This window comes from Spermophilus citellus, assembly GCF_964194105.1.
Source record: "Spermophilus citellus genome assembly, chromosome: 3".
Taxonomy (NCBI): Eukaryota; Metazoa; Chordata; class Mammalia; order Rodentia; family Sciuridae; genus Spermophilus; species Spermophilus citellus.
Genome location: NC_138184.1, coordinates 125,854,188 through 125,880,179, shown reverse-complemented (window position 1 = coordinate 125,880,179; position 25,992 = coordinate 125,854,188). Strand labels below are relative to the sequence as shown.

At 44.9% G+C, this 25,992-nt stretch overlaps 1 protein-coding gene across 7 annotated transcripts in view; it reads right to left on the bottom strand.

Annotated features, from left to right (window-relative positions):
* The window catches only part of TNS3 (tensin 3), a 275,924-nt gene that overhangs the window by 176,820 nt on the left and 73,112 nt on the right, over nucleotides 1-25,992 (bottom strand). For 5 of the 7 annotated variants that reach the window (XM_081287962.1, XM_081287963.1, XM_081287957.1 and 2 more), the window contains one exon: nucleotides 6,343-6,381. Coding sequence is in view for 2 of the 7 variants with exons in the window: in XM_081287957.1 (XP_081144083.1) it covers nucleotides 6,343-6,381 (39 nt within the window). In the remaining 5 variants the exon portion in view is untranslated. Of the gene's footprint in view, nucleotides 1-1,226; nucleotides 1,285-6,342; nucleotides 6,382-6,472; nucleotides 6,540-25,992 lie in introns of those variants that run through there. The other 2 variants (XM_081287960.1, XM_081287958.1) reach the window with 2 other exon arrangements.

The window sequence follows — 25,992 nt, the reverse complement described above, 5'->3', positions numbered from 1 at the left end:
GAGGAAACCGCTCTGCAAAACAGCACCTACCACGCAGAGAAACACATATGCCATATACCCTTGTTCCAACCCCAGGCCTTGAGCTCCTTGTCCTCAGTCTCCAATCAAGGGATCACAAGATCCAAGGCATCGAGAGTATCTTTCCTCATGTCCTTACCCTCAGGAAGCAGAGGACGTCCCCTGCAGCTCATCAGACTGGTTCTGTCCCATCAGATGGCAAGAGTACAAGATCAAAACACAAAACAAACAGCCAGGCCTGCAGAACTAAAAGGACTTCATTGTCCTCTCAAATCCAAGAAACAGCAAGTCAGGCTTTCCCTATTCATCACGTATTTCCTGAGCAGTGCTGAGAATTTTAATTCTTCATTTCATTCTAACCTCACAGAGATCCCAGAGGAAAGTGGTGGGAATCCCATTTTACAGAAGGGGAACATGGAGCCCACAAAACAAAAGGAATCAAATGAAGGTCATGGAGCTCTCTGGTATTCACAGCTTGGATGGTTCCAGACTTGGCTTTAGTTCCATGCTCATTCATAAGAACTAGTACACTCTGTGCTTGCATGTACATGTGAGCAAGTAGTGTACATGCACATGGAGATCTCCAGAACAGCTGGAGCACAGTCCTAAAGAGCAGGACCACCTCTCCCATCACTGAGGATCTTATTACAACACATGGTTACACTGTAACAGCTTGTCTGAAACAACTGTCTCTACAACAATCATTGCACTGTGCCTGTGAACAGGCAGGAACATTTGCCCTATGTCTTAGCTCCAGACACGTCCATCAACTTAGTCAACACCCTCCATAATTTCCCACATATTTTCTCTGCAGTTTCTGCTTTTTCCCCCTCCTTTCAGATAAGATACCTGTCACTAATTGTGGCTTCCTTTTCACATTGGCTCCCAGGAAACTCTCAGCCTGTCTGCATGTTTCATCAGCTATGTTAACATTTACAAAGGGAGACTGCCCCCAGCCTCTAGTCTTAACCGCAATGACTGACCTTTTTTTAGCACATGCATTACTTTAACCTCACGTCCCATTATTATAAACCACAGCAATAAACAGAAGAAGATTCCGCTTTGGAGAAGTAATAGGCTGTTTGCCATCACAGGCAAACAGCCGCTGTATCAATACACGATGGCTATAGGAAAGGTCTCTTCTCTCCTCGTGTCGGAAACACCACCAGATGGTCATAAAGGCCCCATAGACAAATACGATCACTCACAGGCATAACGTCATCAAGGTGACAGATGCTCCTACAGTTGATCATGGACTGTCACGGGCAGTCATTAAGTCTAGCTGGCATGGGCCATCACCACCTTCTCTCTGCTGAGACCAGTGAATTATGCCAGAGAGTTTCAAAACAATCATGCCCCAACTCCGTGCTACCACAGGAATTCTGGCAGACCCAGCAGCTTGCAATGTTAAAACGTGCTGGGATGAAGCTATGCTGCAACCTCCTGGGAGGGCTCCCGGCCCCCAGGTTACATCTGCAGAGCAGAGGCAGGTGGCAAAGGAGCCAAGTGGAGGAAGTGCCACTGGTATGGGACAGAGTGGGGCAGCCGGGTCTAGGGCAGGATATAAGCAAATACAGGGACATTCACACCCCAGGGAACAGAGGGTGGCCTCAGAGCTGACCACTGACAGCCACAGCTACATATGGAGCATCCAAAAATCAAGCAGACCATCTGTTCCCAAAGCCGGAAGGCTGCCTGAGTCATGAAGTCCAAGGACAGGAGTCACCATGATTCCCGACAGCATGTGAGATAAGAGGAGGAGGGAGAGAACCAGAGAGACCCTGTAGGAACCCCCCTATGCATCAGCTCAAGCAGCGCCAAGACCCAGGACGATGTGACAAGGCTCAAAGGGCACACCAAAACCTCCATCTATCATGTTCATCCATGTGCAACGCAGCCTGCCCCAAAACACCAATCCTGAGCCCAAAACAGTGGTATTAAATAACCACTAATTTCCTCTCAAGTTCTACTAACAACATGTGCGGGTTTTGTTTGTTTGTTTTGTTTTGTTTTGTTTTGTTTTGTTTTCCTACCACATTTTATCCTTGATTTAACAAATGTGGCATATCAAAAAATTAGAAGCAGTAGTAATGAATGTGTCCCTTCTCTGGAAAGGTAAAAAGTGCACAGACACAGCAGACAAAGAAGCCAAGGTCAGGCCTGCAAGGGCCTCTCAGCACCTGGGTGACCTTGGAGAGTTTCTTCACATTTTTGAGCCTCAGGGGGTAGCCTAACCACCCAGCAGGTGCTTGATGAATGGTTAACAAAGAGAAAATAAAAACTGCTCTCAGGTAATCTGGTCAGAACCAAATGGTCCAGGGGATTCCCAAGGTCTGCCCGAATGTGGGTGTTATCTGAAGGTCTGTCATTGTGCCAGTCCAAAGCACTGGGAACCCCTGTGCCAGAAGGTTCTTGGCCTTAGCAGGGGCATGAGAGAAAAAAAAGGATTGGATGCTTTCTGCGCTGAGAAATATACAGGTCCAAACCCTCCCCACAAGTTCCACTGGACAGAGGAGGATCAATTTATACCACTTCACCTAGCACAAGGAGGCCGAAGGGATGAGAGCTGGGCCACATCCACCCTTCTTCCATTTATCCCTCCACAGGCATGAGGAAGACAGCACTACCCTGCTTACGGGGAAAAGTTACACACTGGAAAAGATAAGGGTCTCTGAGCTCAGACTGCCATGCATGGAGGCAGATGAGGAGGGGCAGTACACAGCCAAGGCCACACCTGACCAGCACACCCACATAAGGGCCCTGAACTAGCTCCAGCTCACAGCTGTGATTCTCACAGTTGAGCTGCACTGACCTTCCCAAGGGTTTGTTTAAGCACAGATCACTGGGCTCCAGTCCATGGTTCCTGATTCAGCAGGACTGGCTGGCCTGGGAATATGCATTTCTAACAGGTTCTAGGCAATGCTGAGGCTACTGGCCCGGGGCCACACTTAGAGAACTGCTGGTCAAAGCAGTTTAGAAAAGGTCACAGAGAGCTAGGAGCACAGACTGGACTCATGCATGGTCCTCTCAGGGAAACACACACACACACACACACACACACACACACACACATACAGCGTCACATGCACAAAATGACAATTTGAATACAACAATACTCCTACAAGATGATAACCGAACTGGAAAATTCCTGTCACCTGCTGACACTGCAGCTGTTCTAATGCAGTGGTGCAACACATTGCCCACATGTTTGTGGTGATGCTGGTGTAAAAAACCTACTGTGCTGCCAGTTGTACAAAAGTAGAGCAATATACAATTTAATAGTACAAAATATTTGGTAATGATAAGACATGATTATATTACTGGTTTATGTGGTTACTATACTGTATCTTTTATCCTATTTTAGAGTGCACTCCTACTTATAAAAAAAGATTAACTATAAAATAGCCTCAGGAAGATCCTCCAGGAGGGATTCCAGAAGGCAGCATTGCTGTCATAGGAGATGACAGCTTCAGGAGTGTTCCTGCCTCAGAAAATCTTGGCTAATGTGTGTGTTGTGTCTTAGTTTTTAACCAAAAAAGTTGGAAGCATTAAAAACAATGAACAATAGGCTCCACCATATAGCTTAGGTGTGTAGTAGGCTATACCACCCAGGTTTATTTAGGTACATTTTATGATGTTAGACAAAAATCACCTAATAATGAAAGCACTTCTTAGAACCTGTCTCTATCATGATGATGGTACATACATTTATATACACATAAAAATCATATGCATAATGAGCACACATGTAACACTGAATACACATATAACAAGTACATACACAATACACTTATATTTGATACTTGACAATGACACACATACACACATATACATAATAATGACAAGTATAACAACTTCATGCAAAATGCAAATTTATGTATTCACATACATACAGAAATGACATGTACCATACACACACTCACATGCATACAACTACATGCATAATACACATGCCTATATAACATGTGTATAACAATTACTACATAATACACATTTATATACCTTTTATAAACACATCACCAATAAAAATGTGGAAAAAACACATATAAAATACACATTTTGCATTCATATACATGTAACAATTACATTCACAGTACACATATATCTATGCAGGCATATAAGAAGTGCATATATGTAATACCCATTCATATATAAATGACAATTACACAAACATACACATGTATACCTATAACAACTACATGTCAAATGTACATCTATCTACACATTCATGTACATAATTAGATGCATGATACACACATCTGCACAATCACATACCTATATTACACAAAAACCTCATACATATCTATATACCCACAACAAATGCATTTTTTAAGAAATTTAAAATATTTTAATCACCTGTATACCGCATACATTTACTCTTTTTTTAAACAAATGCATATTTAATACACACATTCACATACATGTAACAAGTACCTAATAATTCCCATTTATATATATGTACATATGTGTATAACACAAGTACATGAATAACACACATTTTCATATTCAAACACATATAACAATGCATACCTAATACACACACAATCACACACAGAGCTGCAAGAGGAGTGGGCCGGGATGGAAAAAGAGCCAGCTGTCTTAGTGACCACACTCATTGAAAAAAAAATCACATGCTATTGTGGTGCAAAGCTGTGTCCAGAAGATTGAGAGGATCCTCTCCAAACACTAGGGACTCCAAGGAACCCAGTGACAATCCCCCAGCAGCCAAGTTGGACACCCTTGCAGAGACCCTTTGGACCTGGTGCACAGATGTGGCATTCCAGCAGGACAGGTGTCTATGACTTACCAATAAATCTGATGATAAGAAAGTCTCTGTGCACAGGGCAGAACCACAGAGGACGCTGGGGAAAATGGGCTTCAGCAAGGTCTCAGAGGGGCACACAGCCCCTCATCCCCCTCCATCACAGAGACAAATTGCAGCCTATCAAAGCCAAGAGTACACAAAGACACACCCCAGGACCCTGGCTATGAGCGCCACAAAATAGTGAAGGGGAGGAAGTAGCTGGTCAGCTCGGGGCAGCACTGAGGCCAGCAGGGCAAACTGGACAGAAGTCTGTGCCGTCCCTGAGGGCCTCAGCTCTTGATGTTCCACCAAGGTGTCTGGCATAGTTTGTAGGTATTTAGATTTCCTGGAGACCTGTGTTGTTTTTATCTTCCTTTGACCTTTAATGCACATTTTGCTCCCCCACAAGTACAGAGACCCACAGCATGTGATAGTATTAAAGGGAGCACAATAACAACATGTGGCATGCCTGACCACCATGAATCCCTTTTCCCTGCCCTTTGCCATCAGCTAGGTTAGGGAGCACCCTAACCCCTCTAGGTAAAGAAGGAGACAGGCTCAGTGGTGGTGCCAGGCTCTGAACTCAGAGGCTCTGATTCACCAGGCTGTGGCACCACCCTTCAGCCAAACCGTCAGGGAACAGTTTACAATCAGCCTCCTGTCTGGAGGCCTCTGAACTCAGCCCACAGAGACAGCAAGGCAGAAGGGCAGGCAAAAACCCCAGAGGAACCCAATGGATGCTGAATGTGGCAAAATCGGGGCTAAGGACAAGATGCCCATCCAGTTTGGGAGATAAATGCAGCACACCTGACAGGTATCTGGAGGAGGTGGCAAGTGCAGGTATCTCCTTCCCTCATGATGAGGCAGGGCAGGGCAGGGCGGTACACTCTCCCCAACAGCAAAAGGCTGCTTACATTGGCCTCCCCAGAATCATTTCCAATTTGTAATAAGAGGTAGTCTGTGTTCTACCTTCCTGAGCCCCACAGGTGTCTAAGAAGCTAATAAGTCACTAGAAACAAGTTTTAACCCCTTCATCTCCAATGGGTGGAGGCAAAGAAAACACCCAAGGAAATATGAAATTCTAAGGAGTTTCATTTAAAGAACAAATGGAAATTCATGTTTACCAAACAACAAGCCGAAGAGAAAGTGTTATTCTGTGTTTACCTGATAAAAATCATAGCAGGTGTCAGACCTGAATGTTCACAAATGCTTGCATCACGGTTTCCACATAGACACCCTGTGAGACAGCTACTGTCACTGTCCCCATTTTTATCACCAAGATAGCCAAGGAAACTCAGACTCAGGGAAATCAAGCCCTGAAGATACCTATTATTGATCTTAAGAGAAGTTCCCACAAAAAAGCACATGGATTCTCTCCTCTTAAGGAAAACAAATGGGAAGAATAAGAAGGTCAAATGTCTCTACAGAGATCTGGGCAGAAAAACTGCCCCAAGGGGCACAGTTTCAAGAGACAGTCTACCTGAGGACAAAATGTCCTCAACACAATGCAAGAGACTTACCTGTTCCAGGTGAACTTGCACACAGCAGGGAATCACCACCTTAAAGGGAGAAGAAACAAATAAGCAAATGGATTTTCAGAAAATACTTGGCCTGGGGCTGGGGATGTGGCTCAAGTGGTAACGCACTCACATGCGGTAGCGCACTCGCCTGGCATGCGTGCGGCCTGGGTTTGATCCTCAACACCACATACAAACAAAGATGTTGTGTCCACCGATAACTAAAAAAAAATAAATATTAAAATTCTCTCTCTCTCTTTAAAAAAAAAAAAAAAAGAAAGAAAGAAAATACTTGGCCTAATGGCCAAAGGAGGTGCCCAAAGGCTTACACTATCTCTAACTGCTTTCCTAGTCACCAAGTTGTAGCATTTCAAGACACAGAGGGCCTGAACTTAACAGAATCCAGTGTTTTGCTAACTTTGGGAAAGTTCAGGTCCTTTCTGAGAATTTGGGAAAGATTATAGAGCCTTCCTCCAAGAAAAATACATATCGCTTACACAGAATTTCACCTACAATTTCTAAATATATATATATATATAATATATATATATATTATATATATATATTAGAAATTAGAAATTAGAAATTATTATATATATATATATTAGAAATTAGAAATTATTTTTTAATTTATTTTTATGTGGTGCTGAGGATCGAACCCAAGGCCTCGCATGTGCTAGGCAAGCGCTCTACCGCTGAGCCACAACCCCAGCTCTCACCTTCAATTTCAAAGAACTGGTGGACTCTCAGAACAGAAACTTCTGAGCCATCCAAGCCCTTCCTCACTGGGAATCATGGAAAGCTAACCCCCAAAAAGGTGGAGGGCTCTGCAGAGTGATCTGCAAGATGCCCACACTCCTCACACCCACACAAGGGCATGCTTTCTCTATAAAATGGACCGACTCTTCTAGAGCCGCTTCTAGAAGTAGAACTCAAAATAGAGTCTACATGTGCCAAAGTTAGTGTGGATACTCCAGTCAGCACATGAGATGGTAGAAAGGAATTTCCTTTCACTACCACAGTCCTCCAAAGAAGAGACAGCTTATTAAGAAAGACATATATGTAGCCAGGCATGGTGGCGCACACCTGTAATCCCAGCATCTCAGAAGGCTAAGACAGGAGGATTGCAAGTTCAAAGCCAGCCTCAGTAAAAAGTGAGGCGCTAAGCAATTCAGTGAGACCCTGCCTCTAAATAAAATACAAAATAGGGCTGGGGATGTGGCTTAGTGGCCGAGTGCCCCTGAGTTCAATCTCTGGTACCCTGACCCCCAAAAAGACACATACAAGGCAAAGTAATACAATCAAAGCTAAAACCCAAGCAGGAGAGATTAAGACATCAGGAACAACTGACCCTGTGGAGATAAAGAGCCCATTTTTAGGGTTTGCCTTCAGTAGCCTCTCCGCTCTGACACTTACTAGCTAACGGACATTGACCTGAAACCCCTCTGAGCCTCAGTTCCCTCATCTGAAAACTATAGGTAGTAATAGTACCTTCTTTATGGGGTAGTTGTGAAGATTAAAAGATATAGTGTTTGAGATGCTCAGAACGACAGCTGCCACAGATCAGGGTCTCTGCTTACAGGAAAGCAGAGCTCTTCCTGAGTACAAAGGGTCATGTGTAGGCTAGGGATCAAAATTGCTTTTTGCTTCTCTGAGAGGCTGGCCAGGATCCTAGCACCTGCAAACAGCATTTCAATCCCCATGAGCTGCCTCTCCCCTCAGCACTCTCCTGGCTCTCCCACCTCCAGACCCCTGGCATGCTTCCATTCTCAAAAGAATTTTCTGGAAATGTGGAAAGGAAGGAGAAACCCAGGCATCTGACTAATTGTCCTTGCAGTTTGGAGTGGGTGGTTAGTGTGACCTTGGTTCTTACTGTGGCAACTATTTATAGCTTTTTTGCTTATCTTACTCAGTAAGTTCCTCAAGGAATATGTGACACATGGTCATTCATTTGTCTGGGGCCTCTCGTTACTCCACCAGGATTCTGACTCATTCCTGCTGGGGCCAGGGGTATTCTCTCATGGCACCCATCCTTCCCTTTTAACTGGCAGTTCCTTCTGCACACACACACACAGCAGCTGGCAAACAGGGACATATCCTTTTCATTTGTTTGTTATATATAAAAGCTTGAGAAAATTTACAGGGTGATGGTGGCACTGAACAAGGAGATCCCATGGTTAACAGAGCACTGGGATTCATGTCACCCCAAGTAGAGTACATTCTCAATGCACACATGCATCCTTGTGCCTCACTACATGTGTGACACGCTGACAAGAAATGTGCAATCGGAGCCCCTGCCTTTAAGAAGTCATTGTCTGTATTCCACTCTAGGCAAGCTTTATCAGAGATCAAAAGAAAGGAGCTATCAAGGCATGAAAAGAATGGAAAAGCATGAAGTGGTATTACTGTGTTTAAGAAGTCAGTCTGAAAAGTTCATATGCTATACGATTCCAACTACATGACATTCTGGAAAAAACTAAACCATGGAGACAGTAAAAGAATCAGTGAATGTCACAAGTTGGGGGAAGGAGGAATGAATACGTGGAACACAGATTTTTAGGCGGTGAAACTATTCTGCATGGTACTGTGATGGGGGATGCATGCCATTAACTTTCATGCTGACCCACAGAATGAAGAGTACCCAAAGTGAACCCCAGCATAAACTATGGACTTAGGTTAATAAATAACATTTCAATATTGGCCCATCAAGTGTAATATGTGTGTCACAGAATGTAATATGTTTATCTGAGGGAGATGAGGACCTGTGTTCAATTTTTCTAAAAGTCTAAAATTGTCCTAAAAAGTAGAGTCTATTAACTTTTAAATTAATCGTTTGGAAGCATGTTTGTTGCAAGAAAAAAAGAAAAGCTCCAAACAATATCAGAAACTTGGATTAAAAAAAAAAAAGCCACTAAAGAATTCAGTCCAGAAATCAAGTGCGTTTGTGCATCCCCCTAGGGCAAGATGGAATGCAGTAACACTGCCCACCTGGCCTGGCCCCAAGTGCCCTCCAGCAACTGAGAGATAAGCTCTGTGAGCAAGGGCTGCTCAAGTTCCACCTTGCCTGGGACCATGCATGATCAAGTAAAAACTTTAGGATTCGTTCCTTCAGAATGGCTAAAACCAGATTCCAGGACAGGAAATATAGATACAGATGCTGGATATAGATGCTATTTCCATATTATTTCTCCTGCCTTAGAATAAGGAGGGCAGCTGACCACAGTGAGAATCATGTATCAAGGCTACCAAGTCCAAGGTGTTCACATCTTACTTTAGACCAGTCTGCATAGTCTGAACATTAAAAAACACATTGAACAGCTCTGATGCATTTGCAAGGTGGACCTTGGATGCCACCTCAGTACTTCAACCTGCCTAGAAAGGCAGAAACACACATCTTCTCTGAATAAGGCTGCATAGCAACCACTGGAACCCACAAAACTCTGGGGCTCATCACCAGCCATTGTACTTGGCTCTCTGACCTTCAGACCTCCAGTCCACTTCTCCTGAACCAGGGAGAAGGAGCTTCCAATGATGGAGAGTCAGGTGGCTGAGGAGGGCAATCACCCAGAGTCAGATCAGGGTAGCACAGCAAGTCACCTGCCTGCTCCTCCAACTTCCATTCTTGCTCTGACCAAATGCCCTGGTTTTCTCACCCTTTTGCTTTGACAGAGGAAGCACTGTAAGCCTGGGTCATCTCTAGGTTGGCTGACCTTGCTCAGCATGAAGAAGCTGATATGTCTTTAGCAGGTAAGTTCTTAGAAAGCCCATCCTGGCCAATGGACGGTCCTGACAACTGAGCAGCACGGGCCAGCACTGCAGGACTGGGCAAAAGACTGACACTGTCATGTTCACAGAAACCATTCTGTAAAGCTTGCACCCAGGGTACACTGAACTGCACCTGACGCATGGCTCGATCCCCATGTGCAGGCTCAAATCAGTCCCATATACATGTGACCAGAGGGCCAAGTGCTGTGTCTGCAGGTCATTCTCCTGAGTCCTCACGACAGCCCAGAAATCTTATCCTATGTGTGAGAAGCTCAGTCACAGAGAGAGCTGCTGTGTGCAGGTCCTCACAGAGGAGATGCTGGCTGGTCCCAAACACCTCATGCTGCTGACAGGAACTAAAACCCTCACTACAGGATTGACAAGAGGTGACAAGATTGGGATGGGGCTGGGACTATAGCAGCTCCCATGGAAGCTAGAGGAAATCCCAGGAGAGGGCCATGGGCTTTGGAGTCTGAGCTGTGAGCCTCTGGTTGCAGGCTACGGCACCCCAGGACTTATCCTTCCCTTGATAGTGGCCCCTCTGAGAGACCGGTGTGACAGCCACTTTATGGCCTTCTCTCAGATCTGTTTGAAGCCTAATCTACTGTTACCAGGAACAACCACAAACAAACAAGGTGTGCCCTGCCCACACCTGGCTACGTGGGCGCCTGAGCTGGCTGGTGTTGATAACCTCGTCTCAAAGCCAACAGTTCAACAGGATGGAAGCAGCGGGTGGCAAGGGCTTCCACCCAGTCTTGACCGTGTCACTGGGTCCATGTGGTTGAGTGTAAGTGTGCATACATGGGCATGTGAATGAGTCTGAATGTGACCATGTATATTTAAAGAATATGGGGCCTGTGGGTGTTCCTCAGAGGTATAATGCTTGCCAAGCATGAGTGAGGCCCTGAGCTTGATCCCAGCACCACAAAAAAAAAAAAAAAAAAAAAAACTTTTAAATAGCAGGGTGTGGTGGCACATGCCTACAATTCCAGCTACTCAGGAGACAGAGGCAGGAGGATCAGTAGGTTGGAGATTAGCCTCAACAACTTAGCAAGATCTTGTTTCAAAATAAAACATAGAAATGTCTAGGGATGTCGCTCAATGGTACAGCATCCCAGGTTCAATCCCCAGTACCACAAAAAAATAGGGGAGGAAAAAAAGGACAAGAGCCTGTGTGACAGTTTATTTCTGAGTTTTGACAGTGCTGTGAGTTTCTAAGTGTGCGTACATATCCGAGTTTGTGTGTGGGAATATGTGTGCACACCCTGTAGGAATGTGTGTATACATTTGAAATTGTTCATGTTTGTGTGTGTGTGTGTGTGTTTGTCTGTCTGTCTGAGTCTCTATGTGTATCTATCTGTGGGTGTCCATGTGTATCTCTAAGGGTGTGTGTACACATACCCAACCAAAGTTCAGTCTCGCTGAATTCAATCACGGAGGTTAATTACTGCTTTGGCTAACAGGTGCTTCTCACCAGAGAAAACACTTTCACCCAGGCCGCTGCCTCCCTCACTTAAGGCACCAGGCAGAAGCCCAGGCTTCAGTGCAGATCCAACTCAGAGAGACTGGGATCCACTGCAACTACCTGTCCCACTGCCCCCTGCTACCCCTTGGAGATCAAGGCCCTGAGTGAGAGAAAGAAGACTTCAGTTCAACACACGCTTTGCCATGTTCTCCCTCTGATTCATACAACGAAGCTTATGAACTCAGTTTTGGGGGTTGCTTCCTATTATATTTTCTTTTGGACAGAGTCAAATAGAGAGTGATAATTTTCTACCAGTTTCTCTAAAAACATGTAGCCTTACCTATTATTTTATAAATAGAATAAAGGTAAATGTGAGTTCAACCTTTTGTGAATCATCAAAAATTCTGATTGTATGAGATCACATGAATGAGCCCCTAGAGCCCCAGGAAACATGGAGCGAGAACTGAGAGGCCACTCTCACTGCCAGCACACCTTCACTCGGTCACCCACTACCATGGGGAGCCTGGGCAGTTTTTGCTCTCTTTACTATCCATTTTTCCTTCCTGTTCTCCAGGTAATTCTGTCCTAGGAGAACTCTCCTCACACTGGAGTCAAGCAGGCCTGGGTGAATCTTGTTCATGCCAGGATTCTGGAACTCTGAATGAGTTCAGCAGCACCAACCAAGTCATGAAAGTGCATTGGGTCAGTGCACCCACATACAGAAAGCCACTATTCAGGTACAAAACAAGTGCAAAAGCGGTCTAGAAAGCAGGGTGAGCCACCAGCCAGCCTCAGCCTCGAAAATGGGGAGAAAGCAATTTGCAAAGTCAAGCAAAGAGGCATCACTTCATGCACAAGTTCTAGCATTATATAAATGACTTTAATTATAATAATGGAACTATAAACAAGCTGCATGGGGCTGCGGTTGTAGCTCAGTGGTAAAGCACTTGCCTAGCATGTGTGAGGCCCTGGGTTCAATCCTCAGCACCACATAAAAACAAATAAATAAAATAAAGGTGTTGTGTCCATTTACAACTAAAAAATATAAATAAAAATATTTTTTTAAAAATAAGACAAGCTGCATAAAATTGGAAGTGAAGTTTATTTCTTCTTTATCTTTATGAAGAAACTTCACCATAAAGCCAGGAAGGCACGCTTTCTTTCCCAAACCATAAAGAGGTCAGAGGTCACCTGTTTCCCTGGCCTGAAAGACACGCCTATAGACACGGAGGGTTGGCTGGCCACTGGAACCATTTCAGGTCGAGTCACCTCTCATGGCTCTATAAATGGCAGCGCTCTGGGTGGAGAGGGGAGAGGCCTTTTTGAAGGATTTATTATTTTACATATTTCACTTCATTTGTTATATATGATCAATAAAACAGCAAGATGTTTTTATACTCCCATCACATAGAAGATTGATAAAAGATAAACAGCTCAATCGTTTTTTTGTTTGTTTGTTTGTTTTTAAATATTTATTTTTTTAGTTATAGGTAGACACAATATTTTATTTTTATGTGGTGCTAAGGATCAAACCCAGTGCCTCACACATGCTAGGTGAGTGCTCTACCTCTGAGCCACAACCCCAGCCCTGGCTCAATTGTTTTTATTACCATTATTATTATTGGTCATGAATGATGTAGAATAATAAGAAGAAAATTGCCCCTTCCCCTAATGGTGACAACTCTAAGAGAGGGGGACATTTGCCCCACTGTGGACGTCACAGCAGCAAAACACCCAACTAGCCGCTTAAACAACAGGAATTTATATCCTCATAGGGTTAGAGGCTGAAAGTGGGAGATCAGGTATTGACAGGGTTGGTCTCTCTCCTTGGCTTGTAGAATACATCTCCTCCCTGTGTCCTCACAAGGTCATCCTTGGATTCGCGTCTGTGTCCTAAACTCTTCTTATAAGGATACCAGTCATATGGGATTAAAACCTACCCCAATGACTTCCTCCTAACTGATATGGTCACATCCTGAGGGGCTAGGACTCTAATATGAATTTGAGGGGACACAATTCAGCCCCTAACAACAAAAGTCTTAAGGGATCAGTGACAACCTGAAAGGTTGGTTCACATGGAATATTTGCAGAACACTATGGGCCCACCAGGGCTGCCGACAACATGCAATGGCTTCCTCATCCCATGCCTCCTCAGTCAAAGCTGCTGAAATATGCCTAGGCTGGGAAGAGAGTTAGGGAGCGCCCCAGGTCAGGCTTTCACCAGGAGCCTGCAGATAACAAGGGATCTATACAAAGGATAGGCACACAATGTAGGCATTAGGGACTTTATTAATTCTCTTTGCTTCCTTCAAGGGCTCTCCCTAACTTGGTGTTTTGTGTCCTCTTGACCCTGGAAGCCCTAATTAGGTTCACATTCCTCAGGAAGCTCTGTTACCCTGCATGTAAGTGTTAAAGCCCAATTGAGCCTGCTCTAATCCCTGGGAGAAAACAGGTGCCTAAAAAAGCAATTCACCCTCCTCCGCCTACCTGCCTGTCAGGAAGCAAGGAACATGGATGAGAAAGAGGGAAAATTGTTGGAATCACGTCTTATGTTTTTCCTTAAAGGTGCCCTTGGCACAGTATAAGAAAGACTATCCCCAGCATTCAATTCCCAGATTCCCTCTTGGGGCCTCAATTTCCTCTTCCAATCCAGCTGTACGATTCCAATAATTTGGGGAGGGGGAAAGAAAGGAGTTGTGCACCTATCCTGCACAGGACAAGCTGCATCTGTCAGAACCCTCTGCTTCGCTCACTTACTCAGGCTGTGGCTACCCTTAGCCAACTGAGGGAGGCAGGCCACGAGGGAACCCTGGGTCTGCCTTGCTTCAAGCCCACAGCACATGGCTCATAGGGAATATAATAATGAGAACATAAAATGAGTGCTCTGTGTCCCGTATGTTATCAATGTTCATCCCAGATCAGAAATAGAATATGAGTCTATTGTTGGAGACAGGTCCTGGGAACTCTCAAGAGGTGGCAAGTACACCCTGGGGACCCGCTACTGTACATACTCTACTCAAGCTTGAGCCAGGATTGCATGACAGGATCTTTTGCTCAGTAACCAGCATGTGATCTTGTGGCCAAGTCTGTCTCAAAGATCAGGGCCCGGCAGGGAAGCCAGACACACTCTCAGCACACAGCTCAGGAAGCCCAGGCCCATACAGCAGGGAGTTAAGATAAGACCTTTAGTCATTAGGCAAGACCATAGGCAGGGTCTATAAGGCTCAAGCCAACCCTTATCAGATTCCTGCATTTTAAAAGAGAAACAAAGATTACATATGATGATGGATAAAATGCTAATGGCTTGCTACATAATCAGAAGAAAACCTCATAAATCCAACTTACTTGCAGAAAGATTAAGAAGTGATATTTAGTTTTAGTCTTTTAAGTCTTCTTTGCTGGGAGCAGTGGAGCACAACTATAATCCCAGCTATTCCAGAGGCTGAGGCAGGAGGATCACAAGTTTTTGAGGCCAGCCTGGGCAATTTATCAAGACTCTGTCTCAAAAAAAAAAATTTAAAGGACTACAGATTTGGCTCAGGCGTAGACAATTTGCCTAATGTGCAAAACTCTTGGTATGTTCAATTCCCAATACCAAAAAAAAAAAAAAATGTGGTAGGGTTCTTCTGTTTTCTTTTGGTTTTTAGCTCATTTAAAATGTCAATGATTATCAGGCATAGTAGTATATACCCATAATCCCAACAACTCTGGAGGATGAGGCAGGAGGATTGCAAATTCAAAGCCAGCTTCAGCAACTTAGTGAGGTCCTAAGCAACTTAGCAAGACCCTATCTCAAAATAAAAAATAAGAAGGGCAGAGGATGCAGCTCAGTGGTTAAGCACTCCTGGGTTCAATCCCCGGTACTAAAAATAAAATAAAATAAATGCCAAGAATCAAAATAACTGGATTAAAATGACTAGATCCATTTTCACAAGGAAAAGGCAATGTCAAAACTCACTGTCCCTCCTCATCAGCTATATCTTAATAGACCTAAAAATATGTCACATGCAATTTGCAATTACTTATAAAATACAACATGACACTGGTAAGTAACTTACATTTCAACTAATTTGAAAAGATTGATGATTAACTCTATACCCTATTAACTCTGAACCCTATTTCCAACCTTCCTAAGATTTCAGTAGATTGTGTTTTCAATAATGGTGGCACCACACAGGGTCTCTGCATAGTAATTGCCAGTTCCTATCAAGAGGTAGAGTCCACCCCATTCTCTTGATTCTGGGCTTGTCCTAGATTTGTCTTGTGACCTGTTAGAATCAATGGAATAAGGCAGAACTTCTGAAGCTGGGCCTCACAGGGCTGTGGCTGCCACCTTTGCCTCAAGAATCCACTCTTGGACCCAATTCCATGCTGAAAGGAAGCCAGGGTGGCCACATGGAAAGGTCTACAAGGGGAGCAAAGACATCCACCAATCCAGTGCCAACCAATAGAAACAGGCATGAGCACATTTATGACCTTACCCAGAGGTCAACCTTGAGCCTCCCTCCACTCTCCCTCTGCTAGGGCCCCTCTCTGTCACTCACAGCAGGATGATGCATACACATGCCTCAGCTCTTTTAGCACCTTTCAATAAGGTAATTTTTGAAACCTCCCTGGTTGTAGCACACACGCTCACACCCTACATAATAGCAAGTGTTGGCAGGACATCTCTGCAGATAGGAGATAGGGATGTGGATGTTCTCCCTTGGGCCTTTCGCAGGCCCAGATGTGACCCCTCCTGCAGAGAAGGACTAAATAAACAACCATGGTGCTCAGGGTGAGCCAATCAAGAGGAAGACAAGAATGGGCTGCCTCCCAGTTCCAGGACACAGGAAGCATGTATAGTTGTTCTTCCTTTAAGAGAAGTGCACAGAAATGCCATGACCCCCCACCCCGTGACTTTTCTAATACTGTCATTCTTCTCACAAAGAAAAGGTCCAGTGAGACAGCAACTTTAAAATACAGCCTTGTTTTCAGAGGCCTTGAAAGTGAGTGGTTTGCATGACATCTACTGCCATGTACACTTCCAGCTTCATGTCAAAAAGGTCATGTAGCTCCCAAGCAGGAGAGAGTGGCCCCCCAGTCCACAGGTGGTTCAATAAGCTGATGCTGCCATCTCCTGCTTCCCCAGAGGCCATGCAGGATCTGAGATTCCTCCTGAATCCAGTAATAGCCTCCTCTGATCAGCCCTAATTTCCACTAGCCTTTTGCTAATGATAGTACAGAGAAAATGCACATCCCCAGGGAGGGGACTGCAGGATCTCATAAATAAAATGGTGCTTCCAGAGGGAAGGTGACCTTCTTACCCTCAATGCTCAGTGGTTACTAGTAAAGGAACAGCAAAGTGAGTGAGCTAGAGACTGGCATGGTAGTGCATGCCTGCAATCCCAGCTACTCTGGAGGCTGAAGCAGGAAGATCAAGAGTTTGAGGCTAGCTTAGGCAACACAGTGAGACCTGTTTCAAAATAAAATTGTTAAAAAGGGCCTGGGATGTGGCTCAGTGGTAGAGTACTTGCCTAGCATGTGTGAGGCCCTGGATTTGATCCCAGGATTGCAAAAAATAAAAAAATAAAAAATAAAAAGAATAAGCTTCTCCTTCTCCAAACTCTTTTCAGGTCAGTGGTCGCAACCTCCTAGTTATTCATTCATTCATGAACTCATTCACTCACAATGACTAACGGAACACCACACCTCAAGGCACTGGAAGATGAAGAAGAATAAATAGTTGTTTTTAAGAATTCAGTTTAATGAAGAAGAAAAGATACCAAAATACAGGTTATTCAAGAAGAAAATGCTAAATTCTGTTTAAGGGACTAATAAAAAAAATTTCCCTCAGAGACATTTGATCAAAAGTATCTAAGAATAATAAAATGAATAATTTAGTCTCTACCAACTGTCCTTTACTCCAGGGAAGGTCAATAAGAAAGGAAAAAAATTAGAAAACTTAATAGATCACAATTTATCATCAGCTCTCAAAAAATATTTTTATTTAAGCATTAGGCTACCTATTACTAACTAGCTAATTCTGAATGTCCTTATGAACATATTCCATAAGACTCACCATCTGAAGCTAAACCTCCACTCAGGTTCATACCACCCTTCTAATGGCACCACCCACTCTCTATTCAGGATCCCAAACTATTTATCTAAGGATTACCCACAAGCCCTGCCTCTGCCCATTCTGATTGGCAGGCCAGTCCTTTAAACACCCACAAAGCTACTTCTTCTACCCATTAATGGAAATATCACATAGATCAGTCCATCCTTGGCCCTCCCTGAGCAGAGCTAAGATTTCTAAGGAGCATCCTAAGGACCAGTCAAAGCCTCTTCCCCCACCAATTGCTTTTTAAATGTAAAAGACAGAAATCTCCCAAAAGACAAAGGTTTTAGATCAAGATTCTGAAATCAGAATTTCTGAGGGCACAATGTTTTATTCATTCAGACCTTCTATTATGGCCTCCTTCCCCCTCCCCCCAAAAGAGACTGCTATGTGTTTATTTTTCTACAGACCCTCCTGAGCAGGAGAAAGTCTCCAGTAACACGGGAGGGCTAACAGCCCAGACCCTCCCACAGGACTCCATCCAGAAGGGTTCCATCAAGAACAGAGAGAAGCCTGCCCATTTCAGAAAGTTCTGGGGAAATCGGCAGTTGCGTTATACACAGATATGCAGTGCACGAAAGGGCAAGATTCAAAATGCCAAAAAACACACTGAAGTGAATTCTACCAGCTGCTCCTGGGAGGTGGCTATTTCTTCTGAGCTATTTCTGTGCTCAGCAGAAAATGGGGGTGGACACTTCCTGAATCCCTGCCTAAAATTAACAGCTTTACAGAAAGTGGGATGGAGGATGGTAAGGCTTGGTGAAATACAAATTGTATTTCATTAGTTAAAACTGGAAAGTGAGTACTTGGATGCTTACTTATGTGCTTTGGCCCTGCTGCTCAAAAGATGGCTCAGGGAGGAAGAAATGGGTCTCTGAGAGGAGAGCTAGCCTCCAGACACTGCCAGACAAGGATAAAACCATCCGCTTGATCAGAAACACTCTTCTCTGCACTGAACATGAAGTGATTTCAAGAGAGACTGAGATGCAGGCACAAAGACTACCACAAATAACCCCAGGCACACACAAGGACACCAGGGACCACAAGGTAGAACATCCACAGTCAGGAACTCTATGCTCACCCTATGGACCCAGCAAGCATGGCAGTACAGAGATTCCTGTTAACAACACGGGAGGCAGTGCATGGGGGACAGCTGCCACAGGTAAAGTGAGTGTCTGGAAGTCTGGGAGCCCTCAGGTCAAGACCAGCAGAGGCCTCCTCCTGTCCATGAGAATGTCCTACCCAGACAGGGACGATGAAGAATCAGCATTAGATTCTCAGAGCATCTCTTCCTGCATGAATTCAATGCTCTGAAGACACAGAGGGAAGGGCAGTGGAAGGTGACGTTGGGGGCAAGATCCCATGGGGAGTCTCTGCTTAGACATAGAATGCAGCCTTATCCCCAGGATGGCCAAGGACATGCCTAAGATGTGCTTCGATGGAGATCACACTGCTGGACACCAGAACAGACGATATCAACACTGGAAAACAGAGGATGAAAATCTAACTGGTTGCTTAAAGCTACAGAACTCTCCACAATGTCCAAAACATCCAAGCAGAATGTGCATCTCCATGGCTTCCTGACTGCACATATCCCAGCTGAGCCAGGACTGGGAGCTGGGGGAAGCAGGAAGGACAGAATCCTCAGCTGGAGACAAGGCAAGTGCAGCTGAGTGTAGCATGACAAATAAACTTGTAACTTGCAGAGAGAACAGAGGGGTCGGGGAAGAGAAGGAGCATGAGGTGCCTTGGGAGTGAGGACAAGGCTCTGGGATTCAGGGACAGGAAAGACACCTGTGAATCAGGAGAAGTAGGTGCCAGCAGAACCTTGGGGAAGGGACTGATTGATAGATTCTGAAATTCAAAACGTGAACCGTGGTCCAAAAAAAGAGGCAGTAAGGAAACAAAGTATGTCCCCAAAAAAGAGGTGACCAGAGCATTAACTCAAAAGGGGGAATGCAGAGTGAGGGCTCTTCCAAAAAGAAGACAGGGGCTCCCACAGATGGCCATCAACAGCAGAAGAAAGACAGACTAGGGCCAAGTATGTGGAAGGAGGGATGCTGCTCTGTCACCAGAGGTGATGAGAAAGGATGTGGAGCCGAATGTGACATTTCCAAACTGATAACATCACATTCATAGCATGGAAGGAGCCACAGGGGTTTATTTTCACCAGGGAAACCAGCCACAATACACATTAGACTGCTGTAACCCTGGCAAGTATAATTCACCTGCACACCACTGGCCAGGATGTGCTTGAGAAAGAAGCAGGTACTATCACTGCAACACAGTAATAGGGGAGCGAGGAGGGGTGGAGAAGTCCATGCACACATAGCACACATGGCAGGAAACATAACACACAAAAAAATCCTCTGTAGAGAGGCAGGGTGATCTTCAGGAAATCACAGCAGGAACCACAGACCATGCAGGTAGGGGCACCCAAAGTACTGCTATTCACTGGACACAGTCACCCTAGCTGCAGCATCAGTGGATCAGGACCATGGAGGTCCTGCTGAGCAAGCTAGGGCTGAGTGGAGTGGGTATGAAGGCAGGATGCTGGGGGAAGGTAAGGAGAAGGGAAACTTCACAGGTGGGAAGAGGCAGGTCAGAGGCCTCAGGGGTGGCCAGGTAAAGGACATGGAGCCAGCCAATAAAGCAGCCACAGAGCAGCTATGTGGGATATCACAAAGCAATCAGGTACAAGGTCTTGGAGCCACCCTGGTAGGAGGCCCAAGTTGCCAGAGCCAAGGTGGCATTGACACGAGATCCTCTGGTGCCAGTGTCCAGATACCATGAACCCTTTGTTCTGCCAGAAGCCAGAGGAACCCCTTTCAGGTTGGGCTAGGCTGAGTCAGACACAGTTGATTAGATGAGATTTGCTTGAAAGACCCCATTCTCTGGAAATTGAGCATTACACCATCATTTCCTGTCCTTTAACAGTTAATAAATAAAATGCATATTGACTAATGCCAGTGATTGGCAACATTTTATGAAACAGTCTCTCAGAATTTCCTAGAACTACAAAAGTAATGGTCCCTAGAAACTGAAACTGTGGACACCTTCAGTGACTCAAGACCAATGAAGCAAAGTCAAGTCCTCAAAATGAGACAGAGCTCCTTGCAAAACCCCCCAGGTCCTGTGCTTCCAGAGCAGCTGAATTTTGGCTTTCTTCAGAAGTCCCCCAGGTAGGGGCTTCATCCCTAATTTCCAAAGAAAGACACCAAGCCTCGGGTCACAAGGCTAAAAAAACAAGGCAGTCAGAATTCAGACCCGTGTCCGTTATCTACTCCCCCCTCTTTTACAGTTCCTCAAAATTTTAGGGGCTGCTTCTGATAGCTACACCTCCCAAACTGCTCTATCTGATCCCACCAAAGCAAACACTCACACACCTGTTATTCTCATTGTAAGGTTGGCATTTGTTTCGATTTTCAAGGCCTCGCATTCTCCAGTGTCCTTACTCTCTCATCACAACCTGGCTGTGAAGGTCAAAATACATCTACTCCCCTTACTGAGCCCCTGCAGGCTGACATCCCATCAATGCGTTATGGCGGGGGCAAAGGTAGAAGACTTCAGCCAACAAATACACTTGCTGGAATTATTGTTCAAGCAATGTGGGTCTGCAAGGAATCTTCTTCCTCAGGTGAGACTTTGTCTGCAGTCACAGGGATCAAGGGCAAAAGTAAGTCCCCAAGGGCACCTCAGTAATTCAAGCTCAAACAAAACACACTTGCAGCTACATCCTGTGTTCACTGAAGGCTTCCCATCCTCCTATGTGACCCGTCACAGTGCCGTGACAAGGCACCCTCACTTTACAAAAACAGAGTCTTTGAGGCACATGCGTCTGGCCTGAGACACATGCAAACACTGGGGCTCACCTTCACCACCTGCCACAACTTCTGGACTCCTGCCTATTAAACAGATCATTGCTGACAAATAGGTTACTGCCATACCGCCCAATGAAGTGGCAAATAGGTGTGGATTCATTTCAGGGATGTGTGGAGGCCTCCTTTATTTGCTGTAACCCAATACAGAAGGACAACTGACAATTTAGAGAAAACAAACAGACAGATTTTTAAACTACAGTATTTATTTAAGACAAATGTGTTATCTCAAAAGAATATTTGCTTTATACAGTCATGCATCGCTTCACCACCGGGATATGCATCAAGTGGTTTCATCATTGTGTGAAAATCAAAGAGTGTGCTTACACAACTGAGACGGCTACAGCCTCACTTGGTGGCATAATCTCAAGGGACCACCGTCATGGATGTGGTCCTTTATTGACCAAAATGACATTATGTGGTGCATGACTGTAATTCCCTTTTGTTGGGGCAGGGCTGGTAAATCCTGCACAAACACAGCTTAAACTTAAGCCACACTAAAGAGCAAATCTGTCATCATCAGGTGAAACTTATACTCTTAACCAGACAAGCCAACATGGTCCTGCCAGTCTGGCCACATGTCACAACGGGCTTCAAAACCCTCGGTCTCTCCCATGATGATGAATGCAGTGGCTTCTGCAGTACCAGCTGGGTTCCACCAAAGATCCCACACCAAGACTGTGCAAGAAGCAGTCCCTGATGGAGCAAGGCCCAGAGCAGCCGGTGGCTGGTGTCACTGGGTGCCTGTGCTTCTTTAGCTAACAGTGGTGCAGTCCTGCTGGTCACCTCATAGTCCAAGGAAACTCCCAATGTCACAGTCAGTGCTGCTGTTGGGGACTCAGACTTTGCACTTAAAAACATTAATTCTTAATCAAAGGATAATTGCTTATGTGTATATAAAAGGCAACACTCCTGAGTGAACCTGGAGCACAGGAGAAGGCTTCCCGTGGTAGGAATTCCCACATGGAAGAATGGTCCCCATTAGGAACTCAGCCAGAGGTATAAACATACCTTTAATGAAGTAAAATGGGTAGAATGAAGAAAAACCAAAGATCAGTCAGGCAGCCGACCCAGAAAGGAATCTTATGGGAAGAGGAACAAAAGTGCCTACCAAAAGAACATTTAAAGGTGCTTAATGGTTCTTCTGACACCAGCAAAAACTTGCAAAGATAAGATTTGGAATAAGAGCAATGCCTATCAATAAGTAAATGGATAAATAAACAGTGGTACCTTCAGAAAACAGAATATTATTAAGTGCTAAAAGAAAATGAGCTATTTAAGAAAGAAATGAGATCATTTAAGGAAAGTTAAATGCATATTACTAAGTGAAAGAAGCCAATCTAAAAAGATTCCATGCTGTTGTATGATTTCATCTACATTCTGGAAAAGGCCAAATAATGGAGACACTAAAGAGATCAGTGATTGCCAGAGGCTGGGGTCAAGAAGGAGTGATTAGGCAGAGCACAGAGGATTTTTAGCTCAAACTCTTCTATATGATACACTGAGGTGGATACATTTTATTATGCATTTGTCCAAACCCACAGAAAAACAACACCCAGAGTAACCCTTAAGTAAACTCCCAGCTTTGGATAATAATGTGTCAATATAGGTTCATCAATTGTAACAAATGGGGATGTTGGGACATGAGAGAGGCTGTGCACAGAAAAGAACACAAGAGCTCTCTGTACTTTCCCCTGAAGTTGGCTCTTAACCTGCAACTGCTCTAACATAACCTCAATTAATTTTAAAAACAATCTTAAAAGACAGTTGCCAAACATTAAAACACATAAGCACACAAACACACACTTTTGGCAAAGGTGGAGGTCACCATCCTCTGGCAGAACTAGATTCCCACTTGGTCCTAAGTGCTGCAACCAGAAGCTCCCATGGACAGTGAGCTGCCTCTGGCCCAGCTCAGTGTCCTGCTTAGAGCAGCACCCAGGAAATGTTTGTTGAATTGATGGCTTAAAAATTAACCACCTCCACCTGTGCCACACAGTGGGGAGCCAGGAGGGTGGAGGCCAGGTAAACGTTTGCTGAGGTGGCAGCATGGTCTGTCCTAGGGCCACATGCTCTGGCAGGGCCCTCCCTGGCCCTCAGGGGGAAGAACAACTCTTCAGTCCTGGCTGTCACCTTCAAGATGGTCCAGAAAAGGACCTTTCAGAAGACTATGTGTGAGGAAATGACAGACACATCTCTAATGCTCAGCACACAGCTGCCACCTCTCAGCTGGCCTCGATGACTTATGTCTCCAAGCACACATTGCAAGCCAATCACAGGACGAACATCAGATGCAAACCTCCTGTTCCCCTAAAGCATCCTGCTGAATTGATTGCCCATCCCACCTTCAGATGAACAGGCTGAGCCTCAGGGAGGTTATGTCAGCCAAAGTCACAAAAGGCATAATGGGGGCTGGGAAAGTGATAAATACAAACAACACAAGAAGTCTGTGCTCATGGGAAAATAGCCTTGCTATTTTTATGAAAAAATTTCTCAGTCCCTCCTTTTTCATTATCAAGTCAGTAAAACTGGACCTTTTGTTCCTAGGGAAAGATTCAGGAGCCCTATAAACAAAGCCTACCACTTAACTCCCTTTGGGGATGGCAAGATGCACATGCTGATCTGAAATGGCGCATCCCTAAGTGCCCAGTTGGCTCCTTCACAATTGCATGTGGCTCTCTAGCCTGATGCAGTGGGCTGAGATGGCAACCCCACAAGGTCTACCTCCAGATCCTCAGTACCTAGCACTGAGCAAAACAGAGCCTGTCAAGTGGCATTCTATAGACTGAAGCTCTGGGACCTAGGGATGGTGGATCTGGACATATACAACGGGGTAGAGAAGGGCCAGAAGTTCAACACTCAGCAAAGCAACAGCTCACCCCAGCCTCCTTCTTGTACATGCCTCAGAACTCCCAGGTGAAAGGAACATGAGACTCAGAAACACACAGCACAGGACAAGGAACACTTGATAAAGAGCTAAGGAAGAGGAGTGAGATGTCTTTGTCCAGGGTCTCTGGAGAGGGCTGAGCATCTCAGAAATGGTGTCACCAATAAAAAATGCACAAAGTCAAGCAGCTGAGGCTGGGCCAGGTAGCTGAGGCCCCTTTAAGCCCAGATGGCTGGAGGCTGGGCCTAATTCCTGAACTAAAGCAGGTGCTGGGTACAAGGACCTCACACTGTTCCATGTGCACTCTCCAGCTCTGTGAACTCTTGTGTACAGCCTCCTGTGAGGGTCTTAAGTTGACAAAGCAGTGATCTGAAGGTCTGTATAAGCTCTGATGATTTAGGATTACACTTAATCCCCTAAACAAAGTGCACCTCTAAGGAGCAGAAGAGTGATGGTGTGGGAGATAGAAGCCAATGCCCCAGACATTCATAGGGTGCAAAGATGGGATCTCCATGTCATGTCCACAGAACCCCATTCTCTTCACGTCATGGGGACAGCCCCCAGCACCTCTTCCGCCTTCTCTCTTACCAACATCTGCCTTCCTAAAATTGCTGTATCTCTCCTACTTCCTTTATTACTCGTGCAAATGAGTCAACTGACAGCAAGAAAAAAAAAAAGGTCATGAGACTCAAATAATTCAAGTGGCTCAAGTACTAAATCTCAGGAAGAAAAACTTTTGAGATTCAAATGATCAAGTGATGTTACGTAGATGAGTTGACGTCTCTAGAATTTATATAGCTAATACTATCATGATTGACAGCTAATTATTTTATGTGTATTATAGGGAAGTATTATTCACCTATTTTACACATAAAGAAACTGAGGATCAGGGCCTATTCTAGTGCACTGGGGTTGCTTTGACAAGATGCCATAGACTGGGCACTTGAACAACAGGAATTTACTGCTTACTGTTGCAGACTCTGGGACATCCATGATCAAGGAGTCTGCAGATTTGGTGTCAGATGAGGACCTGCTTTCAAGTTCATAGATGGCACATTCTCAATGTGTGTCACATGGTAGAAAGGGCAAGAACTCTGCAGCCTCTTTTATAAGGGAACTAATTCCATTCATGAGGGCTCTACCCACCTAATCACCTCCAGAGGCCCCACCTCTTCATCACCACTTAGGGGATTGGGTTTCAGCATAAGAACAGGAGGGACATAGACATTCGGAAACTGATTTCAGCCAAAAGTTCTGTAGGGGAGGTAAGTTCCGGTCTCTGCCTCCATCTGCTCATGAACCTTATGTCCTGGACTGAGGGACACACTTTCCCTTGGCTCAGGAAGTGAGTAACCTCAATCCTTCTAAGAGTTCCAGCTATGGCTCAGTCTCCCTGCTGAGCCTCCCACTCATGACTTGGTCACCACCTCTGCAGGATAATCTATGTCCTCAGTGCTAGTGGGACACCACAGGCCTGTACTAGAGCCGGTGACAGTGGCAAGGATGGCACATATCAATGACCATGGCAGTCAGTTCCACCACACACCAACTACACATT